Here is a 12930-nt window from a genome sequence, read left to right on the forward strand (position 1 = left end):
GTAATGTGAAAGCCCGCCCGCCTCCTTCCCTTAACTAAACTCCACAACACTCCCTTCTTCCACTCAAATTCTTCTTCTCATTCCAAACTCTGAATTTTTATTTTTTTCTCTCTCCGACACACCAGGTTCAGTGAGACAAGAAAGCTGCAAGCTTCGTTTGCAAAGACAAGTATTTGAGTAACTGGAATTCTAAAAAGCAGAAAAAAATTAAAATTAAACCAAGATGAAACGCATCCTTAAATATCACAAGGAAATAAAATTCTAAAGAAAAATAATAATAATAATAATAATAATCACCTGACCCATTAAATTGAATCTGAGGGCACTGGTTGAAACCTCTGGCTGGGCTATACTACCAAAAATCATCTGCAGCGGCTAGTGCAGCAGTGCTCTGTTCAATGCATAATAATAATAATAATGATCACCTGACCCATTAAATTGAATCTGAGGGCACTGGTTGAAACCTCTGGCTGGGCTATACTACCAAAAAATCATCTGCAGCGGCTAGTGCAGCAGTGCTCTGTTCAATGCATATATGAACACACTCGACAGCAACTCTTAAGCCCTCAACAGCTGCTGAGGAGGCTAAAACATGCCTAACCAACCTTGACATCTAACCCTTCATCTCCCTACACACTTGCTCCAATTCTACTACCCTCCATTGCATCCGCTGTAGGTTTAGTGTCATATTTTGATTCTCTTTTGAGAAACTTCTAGGGCCACTGCCAGTGCAAAAACCATCGGGAACTGCTTCTGGTCAGACTCCCCATTAACCGAGCTTCTTTGCTGGTATTTCAGACTGTTAAGATATGAGCACTAGAACCGCGATCCCGGGAGGGATTCTAGGCTTCTTTGTGAGCTCTTTACACACTTCAAGGCTGAGCTTCTCATAGTTAAGGCATCTACGTAGTCTTGATCGTTCCTCAGATGGAAGGCTGCAGTGAGACTGTGGAGAGTAAGGTGTTGAAGGAGTCGTCAGTGGAAAGTAAGGCTGATCCTTAGAGAAGAAAAACAACATTGTAACAGGTAAAATAAAATTTTAGAAAAAGGTTTAGGACCCTTTTTCCAAACAACAATGTAAATTCAACCTTCTAAGCGTCCAACTAACTAGATAATAAAATTTTAAATGTTAGCTGCTAACTAGCTGGAAAGATCAAAACAAAAACCTTTACACTGGTGCACTCTACAATGCCTAGTTGAAGAATCACAATTCAATTTAAAAAAAAAAAAAAAAAAAAAAATGGAATTCAAGATTTTAAGCCGCCAAGTTTGGTATCCACTCAAATGCTCAAATGTTCTTCCCTAGGCAAGCTCTGAACAGTATCTGACCATCTTCCTGGTGAATGATCACTACTGTTGGATGACACTTGAGCCTCTGCCCTTGCATCTCTGATCATCTTTAAAATCTCTCTCATTGTAGGTCGGTTCTCTGGTGCAAGTGAGACACAAGTCATTGCAATGTTCAAGAGAGCCTGAAGTTTCTCCTCAGATGTCTCATTACTGGAAGCGGGCTCATCCCCAGACTCGGTCTCTTCTTCACGGACTGACCGGACCCACCTAGGAATATCTGAACCATGTTCTTGAACAAGGTCCTGGAAGGGTGTTTTGCCAGTTAGAAGTTCCAACAGAAGTACACCGAAGCTGTAGACATCCGCTTGTTGGGTAGACGGCACCCGAATGTCACGGCATTCAGGCGCTCTATAGAAAAGAGAAATTGCACTGGTTTCTTCAAATGCGTCAGGATCCCGGAATGAAGCAAGACCATAATCCGTAAGGCACGACTCAAAGTCCGAGCCTAACAACACGTTTGAGGATTTCAAGTTTCCATGGGTTAAGCCAGGGTTCTGGTGGATATAAAGTAGACCAGTTGCCAGGTCCTCAGCTATTTTAAGGCACGATGTCCAATGAAGAGGCTTTCCACCACCTGAAGTTCTTGATCCTGTAACAGTAGTCACAAATGTTAATACATGAAACAAGGCCATTCTTAATACGGCTTTTTTATATGCATTAGACGAATCAACAGGATGTTCCATTTTTACATCTGTATCTAGTTGAAGCCACTTCATTACATAGAGTTCCCATTTTGCAACATCAGCAGTAATTAATTTGTTATCAACAAATGATCCATGAATTCAATGTGAAACCGAGCAGGTTCTACCTCAAGACAAAACATAACCCTTTTTATTGGTGCATTTTTCACATGAAATAATGAAATCGGTTAAGTTTTTATCACATCTCCTAGTACTGCATAGAGTCCTTCCTAAGATGTAGTAAGGATATATTATTCTAATCCTTCCAGGACCTAATATCTCATGATTATGATGCGAACCAACAAGTAACAAAACATAGAAAATGATAAATTGGCTACTTAGAGGGAGCCGTGACTTTCAATGGCTACTTCGAGTGAGCCGAGAACTCCCAAATACAGAGACTGTATTATCATACTAATATTCAACTCACATCTCATTCATCAGCAAATGCCATTAAATAATACAAATAGTTCTAAGGTGATAGATGTCTATAATGAATACAACATTATCACTTAACTCCCAAGTATCCTAATAATATACCACTACTCACCGTCTCAGGTAGAGAGGGCTCTTATTGATAACTCCTACCGTTATCTATAGTTCTCTAGATAATATCTCTAATTATTAGGATCGTATCAGATTAACAAGTCAAACTTCCGTGCAGGCATGAAACAGAAATCTAGTATCTTTCGAATCAACAATTTCAGAACTCGTACCAGGGGAAGGCATGACATGAAAATGTGATAAGGTGGTGACAAACTAAATTCAAGGAAAACTTTCTGAACCCAATCTTAAATTGTTACACAACCATGTGACGCTGCATCAGTAGTTTTCTGTTTGTCAAGATAATTCTAAACTCCACATTCCTCGCTTAGAGGCGTTTTCTTTCACTTCAACATTTTATGTAAGCTAAGGAAATATCTTTATTTTTCTTTAAAGTATTTTTGTAAACATCACTGCCTTCTTGGAACTTTTGTTTTTTCAATTGATAAGTTAGAAATTAAGGTAAATGGCACCTATTTTCATTTGGGGAATTGTTAGAGACTTAACTCCTATTTTCAAAAATGACACCTTGCCCTCTACCTCTGCTATTTTTATTTGTATTTTCTGATTTTCTTTGTCATCTAACCAATCTAGTTAGTAACCTTTACTGTGATTACTTTGAAGTTAACTTAATTTGATTACAAACATTTTTAAACATTTTATCACAATCTGTAATGGCACATGAGTGTAGAAAGAGTGATCTATCTCTTATATATATCACAAATTCCAAGGGTGAAGTGTTATTTCTTGAAATAAGAGGCAGGTCCCTGACATTTTCTCCAAACCCGAAGAGAGATTGATATAATTCACCCTAGAAATTAATTTAAAAGGTGCTAAGGGACACACCCACGCAATAGGAAGTATACAATTGAAAAAGACAAAAGGGAAAAATACACTTTATCCCATAAAGTATCCACGCATTTGCGTTTTAACGCCCAATGTTTAAAAATTGACGAAACACTCCAACAATGTATATGACATTTGCAAAAAATACTATCCATCTATCTAGACGAAAACCAAGTCACGTGTGTTACACGTGACTTTTTTCAACCAAAACTTTCGAAAATGTCCTCGGGGAGTAAAGTGTAAACATAAATGACTTTGGTGAGGTAAAGTGTAAAAAAAAAACAAAATAAAAATAAATAAAAAGCTTATGTAAAAAATATAAATAAAAAAATTTTAAAAATAATAATAATAATAATAATAAAATGAAATAAAAAAACCAAAAACGAAACTAAACAAACCAAAAAAAAAAAAAAAAACTAAACCTAAAACTTAAAACAAAGCTTTTATATACAAACTAAATAAAATAAAATAAAAAACTCTCAATTCGTACTTAGGATTTGGGTTGAAGAATGTTCAAGAAAATCAAGTACAAGAAGGTCCATTTGCAAACTCGTCCACTAATGTCCAAACGAAATGCTCAGACAATGAGTTTCATCTGCAAGGTTTTCTCTTGATGTCTAGATGGTTCCCATTCAGATAGTATAGTCTACTAGTCTGTTCACTCATGCCCAGACAAATTGGAGAAACAAAAGTTTCACCTGTTAGGTTGTCCGCACATTTTTAGACGAATTTATCAGAAAAATTTTCATTTGCTATATCGCTCGTTGAGTTTGGACATGATGCTGAATAAGACGTGAAACCCTAAAGTTGTCTGGAAGCCTCATTAACATTTTCGGACGCCACCACAAAAAAACTTAAACCAACTTTAAGTTTCAAGGCCAATTTTCACAAGTCTATAAAAGGACTTCAAAGGCACATTTTTCAAAGGGCTAATCATTTTTCTTCCATGTTGATATAAAGTGCTTCCATACACTATGAGCACTTTATATCTAACTCATATAAATCACCTTCTAATTCTTATAACATGTACATTATTTTGGTATGCCCAACCAAAATGCTCTAACGAGAGATTGAGAATAAGCTTATCCATAAAATCTATCTTAAGGGAAAATTTCTTATCATTTTTAAGAAAAATGACTTGGATTCCTTCTTGAGAAAAGCTTTCTCACAATGCTACATGTGATTACCCAACACACCAGGAATATTAACTGCAGTAAAGGTCTCATCTATAGATGTATCAAAGTAATCTTCATTTTACATCTGAGTACACAATCTCTCAGAATTTAGAAACAATATCATAAGAAGTCTTTAGGAGTTATTGTCTTTTTTATTGACAGTATTTTGTGGAAATGCACTCCTTAGTCCATTCAATGCATAACACCTACAAATCAACATGAAGCCTCTACCTTTGCTTGATCAAGGTAGATCATCAAGATTCGATGTGTAACTATCTTTCGCAAATGGAAAGTCAAATTCCATTACCAACTGCGAACTACTCAAAGTTTAAGACTACAAGGTTTATAGACTAAGACCTTGTGTGATAACCCCGTTACTCATAGACCATATTCAATATAATTCAAGGACCTTTCACATGCACAACACATATACTTGTAATAAGCATGCAAAATACTATATGTCATATGCTCAAATAATTTAATTAGTGAATAACAACTTATATTCATAACAAACTTTGGGCTACTTGCGATTTTGGCTTCTTGTGGATACTAAGGTCACGTTGACTTGCGATTTGGCTTCTTTTGAAACCAAGGCTAAGTTGGTGATGCATTTTTCATTTTTCTATTTTAATCCAAGGTCGTGCTAGTGACTTGTTATTTCCAAACCATTGGTGGGGACATCCATAGAGAACTAATAGCAGCTGCGTCAATTCTACCACCACTTTTTTTCCTTCCACAATATGAATCCCGCTATCCCAAGCTAAATGCAATACTGCACCTTGCTTCTTCAACAGAAGTCCTTCTACTAACAGCCCCATCCAGGCCACAATCCTCACCATTCATGCGGTGTCCCACCAGTCAACACCAACATAGGGTGGTTCAAGAAAAAAACCACTGCTTACGTGGATTTTTCTCGAACCTAACGTCCAATCACAATGAAATTTTCGCACAATCGACAAGAAGAAGAGATGGACGAATGAGTGACCAATCTAGAACAAGTTGTGTGGTCTTTAACTAAGGGTCACAATCAAGTGATGGCCTGATTGGCAGAAATTTTTGAGTTTTCCACCCTACGGAAGTTCAGACGTGAAGAAGGTGAGACCTAGCGGGGGAAAAATCTGAGGGAGAAAACTCTCATGCCAACACTAGAGAATGGCCACCACCTTTCACTCAAAGACATGTCAAACCGGAATTTCCCGGGTTCAATTGAGCAGAGGACCCAACCGTTTGGGCTTGCCAAGCTGAACAATTATTTAGGTTCCACGGGACTAGAGTGGAAGAGAAGCATCACTAGCTTCTTTTCTTTTTTTGACATGTCCACACAAGAGGAGGAGGAGGGGGGGGGGGGGAGGAGGGGGGGGGGGGATATTCGAACTAGTGACCTCCGCTTCATGAGGCGTGGTCCCTAACCGATTGAGCTACCTCTTAGAAACATCACTAGCTTCTTTTCACCTAGACGAGAAGTTCAGTTATGGTACCAAATTTTACTGCAAGAAAGGCATGAGATAGTAACATAGTAGGGATCAGATAATCCTCAAGTCACTAATAAGGATAATACTGGTGACAAATCAGATAACCACCAACTCTAAAATCCTATACTCCCACTCAAATTTATTTTCTCTAATACCAATTGTTGGGGTTGTAGTGAAACAAAACAGAAGAAAATAATTAAGAACTAAGAACAAATACACCCTAGAACACAAGAAGTTAGGTACTTCACCCAAATTTCGGGCTTCGTATTCAAGGTTGTTGCAGTTTTCACCATGAAGGAGAAAAGAATATCACCATGAAGGAGAAAAGAATACAGGTTAAATTCAGGAGGTAAGAATATGATGATTTTATATGTGCCGCTCTATTCACCTATTACTTGGACTATATTCCTGCAAGTCAAATATCAAAATTTCCTTCTCTATAAAATTGTTGCAACCTTCCTTGAGCTTAAGTGCCTGTAGCACCCAAAGGTTGAGCAAGAATCAATGTTACAAGTTACAATCCTTTCCAAACTAAGAAGATATCCCTGATTTACCTGTCACGTTAAGTAGTCATAATAGGTATGTATTTCCATAAGAGTCGGTTGATTGATGACTCGGCCCTAATTTTCCTTAGGGACGTTGTAATAGCTCCTCTATTTAAAGGTTGTTATGTTATGAAATAAGTAGAGAAGAATTAAACTAAATCAGGGCTTACATTGTGAGGTTTAAGTTCCCTCTAAGAACCTAATTTATCCCGTTACAAACTTAGATTGGTAACATTCTATCTACTTCTTGCTCAAGCAGCCAAGCGACATTTCTGTGTTTGTCCATATCTCTTGCAAAATCCACATTGATCAGGCTCTACAAGCCCATCATAGAATCCTCATAACAAAGTTCAGAGAATGCTAGCAGCATAAACAAACTGTGGAAATGAGTTGAGATCTGATTAATTTTATTCCTATTAACTACTATTTTTTTAATTTACTTAGAAATTTGAATAAGAATTCAGATAAGTATTGAATTTACAGTAGATCACGTCCAATTAGAGCATTATTAGCAGCCTCACCAACACTATTTTTTAACTAGTTTAGTGAGCCAATTTAGTGAAAATGCTCTAAATGCTTCCCTAGCTGCCTCACTATTCTAGTAAAAAAAATTTACTGAGTGAACAATACTCACTATTAATAAAAAAAATAAAAAATGATAAAAATCTTTTTTTTTTTTCCTCCTCCCTTTTCACTCACTAAGAGAAAAAGCATATATTGAATAGAAAATAAACCTTGGTTGAGGTGAATGATAATTAGAGACGAAATTGTCTAATTTATAGTGAAAGCATTATGTCTTATTTTCAAAAATATGATTGCTAGAAAAAAATAAAAATAAAATAAACAAAAACAAAAAAAAAAATTTAAAAATATAACGGTTAAGAAAAGACAAAAATTTAAAAATATGACCATTAAAGATAGAACAAATATTTATAAATATGACTATTAGGGTAAGAAAAAAAATTAAAAAATATGACCCTTAGGAAAATATAAAATTTTAAAATATAACCATTAGAATAAGACAAATATTCAAAAATATGACCAATATGACCAATAGAAGAATACAAATATTCAAAAATATAAATGTTCAAGAAAAAATAAAAAATCTTTAAAAAATAATATTTAAATATAATAATAAAATACAATAGCTTCTTTTTTTTTTTTTTTTTTTTGGGGTAACAAAAAGACAATAGTTAAAATGAAGAAGTTGCCCGGTGCTTTAAAAAATTTAATAGATAATATATATATGAATTAGATATTTTAGTGAGTAAATTTGATTGGGCTCGTTTTCCCGTCCGAATCTGACCATCAAGTATGTCACAATATTGAGTGAGAAAGTGAAGAAGGAATTATCTGGACTTTGCAGAGCAAGTGGGAAATGACAACCCTAGAGTGTAGAGGTGAGTTGTCAATTGTCCCATAAATTTTTTTTTTAGAAAAAAAAAAAAAAAAGAAAGAGAGAGAGAGAGAGAGAGTCGTCAATTACTGCAATTAGGTTAACCAATTGACAGCGAAAGGAACAGATAGTGTCGGTATTCACCTAAATCTCAACAACAGTGACTGATTGAGGCCTAACATGAGGGGGCCCATACGACCAAAAAGATTCCACTTTTCAGATCCTTTCAAACGCATCATTATGGTATTCAAATTAATAATAATTGTGTTATTAATCACGAGGGAAGTGAATCCCACACGTGCGACAGCAGTGTGACCAGCCCACACGTGTGACGGCCCGACCTTTTCAACAGTTTTTCCCGTGGGGGGTGGGTAACCCACCTAGACACCTCCATGAACACCCTTTTAAAAGGCAAAACAAATTAATGTTTCCTTACACGCGCTTCAAACGGATAGGGAGATGGTGTACTATAAATGCATGCATTTCTTTTTTTTTTTTTAGAAACACAAATAAAAATATGGACCCATACATTGGGAGACCATAATTACATAATAATAAATAGGCTCTATTATTATAGGCTACCAGATGACAAAAAAAAAAAAAGATGCAGGTGAAATAAAAGAGGCAGGTGGAGGGAGCGATGTGCCCCCATTGCCCTTGCTTTAAGCTCAACAAGTAGAATAATTGTAACAAATCATTAATTAAACTTATTAACTTCAGGTGCTATAGCATGTTGATGATGTATTTAAGGTATGATTAGTGTGCTGGACCACCTAAAAATGAGTTTAATATTAAAAAACTCGTTTAAAATAATAAAATAATAAAAAATCTATAATTTTGTTACCACACATGTAAACAGTTTTCAGAAACTCTATATCAAAAACTCTATTAAACTCTAGTCGTCCAAAGTCCAAACCAAATCTAACCCAAACTGACCCACGCCACGTCAAGTAGTTTATGGTCAAAACATTTTTTTCTTTCATTAATGAACGATTTATTATAATTAATGACGAAAAAGTAATAAAAATAAAAATAAAAAAGGGAGGGGAGGGGGACGTACCGTGAATGAGAGAGAAGAGACTGCCATTGGGGAAGTAATCGTAGACGAGCAGGCGCTCCTCCTTGGCCTGGAAATATGCCCGGAGTGGGACCAGGTTAGGGTGGGAGAGGGTCCCAAGCACGTGCATGTGTCTCCTGAACTCCTCCAGCGTCGGATACCTTGCGTCCTTCAGCCTCTTCACCGTCACTATATACCCGGACTCCATTACAGCCTTGTACGTGCTCCCAATGCTACCCCTCCCCAGCGTCTCCGCCGACGCCTTCAACAAGTCCTCTAGCCCGTAGCTCATTTGCTGATCCCCTGCTCCGCAGAACACCAAGCTCCCCAGTCCCTCCCCTTCCCACGAAAACCCCCCCGGTTTCGCGCCGTTATTACCTCCCCTGCCACCCCCCGTCCCGGTACTCGCTCCTGCCCCGTCCTCCCTCACTGTCGGCGCTTCCACTACTCTCTTGTTCCTCGACGCATCCTCCTTCAGCCTCCTGCGCTTCCTGCAACCCATCCATAGCAGGAGCACGCAGACCAACAGCGCCACAGACCCTCCCAGGCTCCCTGCGATTATCTTCGTCAATTTCGCGCGGTTCGAAGAGGACGACGGCGGCGGCTTGGAGAACGGATAACTGTGAGGGCTCATTTCCGGTGGAAACCCAGACCCCGCCCCGGGCGTTCCGCAGGGATTATCCACCTGTTCACCGCACAGATTCAAATTCCCCGAAAACGACGACGCATTGAACCGGACCAGAGCCGGGGTCACCGGGATCTCTCCGGACAGCTGGTTATTGGACACGTTGAAGAATCGGAGACCGGTTTGGTTGAGAGGAGGGATGGTGCCTCTCAGCCTGTTGTCCTGCAAATGGAGCACGTACAGTCGCGTAAGCCTGACAAGAGAGACCGGAATCTGGCCGGAGATCTGGTTCCCGGAGAGGTCGACGACTTTGAGGCGGTGGAGGGTGGAGAGGGAGGCGGGAAAGTCACCGGAGAAGTTGTTGTCGTTGAGGAAGAGGGATTTGAGATTGAGAAGCCCGGAGAGGTCGGGGATTTGAGCGGAGAGAGAGTTGCCCTTGAAGCTGAGCACCCGGAGTTGGTCGAGCTGGTTGAGGACCTTGTGATCCAAAACTCCGGTCAAGTTGAGGTGCTCCAACACCAGCTTTGTCACCCTCCCCTTCATGCACTCTTTCACCCCTTTCCACTTGCACACACCGCCGCCGGCCCTCCATGGCAGCGAGTCCGACACGTCGATGCCGGATTTCAGCGTGAGGAGCGCTTCGGCGTCCCCCGATCTCACGGCACAGGGAAGCGAGAGCAGCGCGAGAAGCAACCACAAGAAGCGTCTTGAAACGGGGGGCTCCATGAGGACAGTAAAGTAATCAATGCAATGCAATGCTTATGCTGGAATCTTCAAAACAGATTCTTCAAATTCAAACCCTCCTTTTTCTTTTTCACTCTCAAGCACTTTTCAAGCCCCGCGCAGATCTGCTCCCACCATCAATAACGTCAACTCCAAAGACCAAACAAGGCGCCAAGGAGTCATTTTCAAGGCTTTTTCCCTTTTCTTTTATTCCCGATCTAAATGCGGCGAAGGCCACAACTGGGAACATAACTTTGGGAGGAACAGGAGACCCAGTAAAAAGTAAAGGAAGCTCAACTCTGCCCAACACAGCATTTAAGGTGGCGAGAGGAGCTCAGCTTTGGGAACTTACCGCATGGAGACAGCGGAGTGGGCATCGTTTCTCGCCAAACTCACCGACATTTACAGCGTATCCTTCACGTGAACTCATCTCAGAAGTTGCAGGCGAGATTTATAACCATTCTTTTCTCCTCTCCATGATTTCTATATTCTTTAAATGCAGCCATTATTGAAACAGAAAAACAAATCAAATTTTTTAAAAAAATAAAAAAGAAAGCAAGCAAACAAAACTGTTGTTACTCCTTATTTTAACAGTCGAACTTTCTTGGGTTGCTCAAACGGAACCTTTGTTTGAGCACCTTCCTTCCTTCCCAACTTCAAAGGCAATGCCGCGCACGGGATCCAGCACTGGCCCCCAACTGCAATTTCACCTTTCAGAAATCTCCCTCCAATGCATGAAATTAGAGAAGACCCAGGTGTTGAATTTGCAAACAACTTCAAATCTCCAAGCGAATCACATGGATTTCGAAGAAAGATCACAGTTTTCTTGGGAGTACAGCGGAGGTAAAAGAAGCATCAGTAAAAGAAGAAACTTCCGGGGGAGAGAGAAAGAAAGACGCTTATAATGAAATTCGATCAAGATTAAACAGTGTCGATGGATCCATTACCCATATGTGCTCAGCATTGTACTAATAATGCAAGAGAGAGAGAGAGAGAGAGAGTCGAGAGAGCAGAAAAGAACATGCACATCTCACTTTCGCTCAGAGGAAATCGGTGAACTAATTGAAGGCGAAAGGGATCAGTAATAAATGGGTCTTTCCTAGCGAGAGCCAGAAGAAAACAACCTGACACGTGTCGCCTTTTCAAGGCACTTATACGTGGCGGAAAAAGTGGTGCCATCCCATGTATGTACTAGTGTAGCTCACGTTATTTTATTTATTATTTTTTTTTTTTCAATTTTTTTTTTTTTTTTTTTTGTGGTAAGTATTGAGCTCACGCTATTATTAAAGAGCGAGGATCAAACTCATGCCAACTGCCCTACCAAATACTTGAATTAAGTTCTGGGCCACGAAAATCCTTCGTATCCATATATATACTTTCATAGATCATCACGGTCGCCGACTCACCCACACCAACCACAATGTCGGAAATTTAGTTTCTGAATTCCAGTCAATTTAATTGATAAAAAAAATTTATTTGTCATGAGTTTTTATTTAAATAGAAATAAAAAGTAATTTATATAATATAAATGTGAAATGATTTGAATTTCTTGTGAGAAAAAAAAAAAGTTTTTTTTTTTTTTTTTTGAGAGAAGTGAAAATAAAGTGGGAGTTATTTGTCAAACACACTCATGGTGTTGTTGATTGAGAAACAAATTGTCTATGTTGAGAATAATGATGTTAGATGTATATTGAATCACACTTAATATTGTATAGAAGGGGCTTATATAAAGAGGTCAATAATACAAACACGTGTATGCATAAATCATGTGGGACAAACACTACATATAATCTAACAGCCCCCCTCAAACTCAAGGTAGAGTGCGAGATACCAACTTGAGTTAGGAAACAAGATCGTGAAATCGCCTTGGAGGATGTGACTTAATAAAGAGATTAGTGAACTGATCATGGGATGTGACAAAATGAAGCTGTAACGAGCCTTGAAAAAGATGATGACGAACAAAATTACAATCAATCTCAATATGTTTGGTTCATTTATTAAATACATCATTATGAGCAATCTGAATAGTACTCATTATGGGAGAGATCTTACTTGGGTGGATTGGCGAAGGTCAAGTGGTGGAGTGTAAGCAAGATCCTCAGATGGAACATAATCTGAGGACGCAAGCGGAGCAACGTCAAGAGCATCAAATGAGTTTTGCTTGAGCGAGAGAGGCTCTGGCAAGATATCAACGGTGAGAGTAGGAGAAAGAGGAGTCTCAAGGAGTGTGGTAAAAGGAGGAAAAGATGCAATGCTGAATTTGCTGGCTTCATGGAATAATCAATGCTCCCAAAAGACTACATGATAGGATATGCGAAGACAGCAAGACACATGATCACCGACAGCCCTTTTGTTCCACTCCATACCCAAGAAAATAACACAACTAAGAACGAGGGTCGAGTTTGTTGTGAACATAAGGTTGGAATAAAACAAAACAGGCAGAACCAAAAAAGCGAAGATGGTGATATGAGGGGACAATGCCAAACAACCTCTCGTGATGAGTGCAATTATCGAGGAT

The 12930-nt window shown here is 38.9% G+C and overlaps 1 protein-coding gene across 1 annotated transcript; it reads right to left on the bottom strand.

The window, feature by feature from the left end:
• Positions 1-296: 296 nt before the first annotated feature.
• Positions 297-11013, bottom strand: LOC132164725 (inactive leucine-rich repeat receptor-like serine/threonine-protein kinase At1g60630). Its single transcript, XM_059575284.2, has 2 exons — positions 9068-11013; positions 297-1939 (listed from the first exon to the last, which is right to left on the bottom strand). The coding sequence occupies exons 1-2, from the start codon at positions 10413-10415 to the stop codon at positions 1281-1283; spliced, it is 2007 nt and encodes a 668-aa protein (XP_059431267.2). The 5' UTR covers positions 10416-11013; the 3' UTR covers positions 297-1280.
• Positions 11014-12930: the final 1917 nt, after the last annotated feature.

The sequence above is a fragment of the Corylus avellana genome, chromosome 2, assembly GCF_965113065.1.
Source record: "Corylus avellana chromosome 2, dhCorAvel1.hap1.2, whole genome shotgun sequence".
Lineage (NCBI taxonomy): Eukaryota > Viridiplantae > Streptophyta > Magnoliopsida > Fagales > Betulaceae > Corylus > Corylus avellana.

Bases quoted from the DNA above. Each gene is read 5' to 3' on its own strand.
- LOC132164725 (XM_059575284.2), bottom strand. From the start codon at position 10,415: ATGGAGCCCCCCGTTTCAAGACGCTTCTTGTGGTTGCTTCTCGCGCTG. The intron at 1,940-9,067 runs GTACGTCCCCCT...CTACTGTTACAG, and splicing joins TCTCTTCTCTCTCATTCACG to GATCAAGAACTTCAGGTGGT.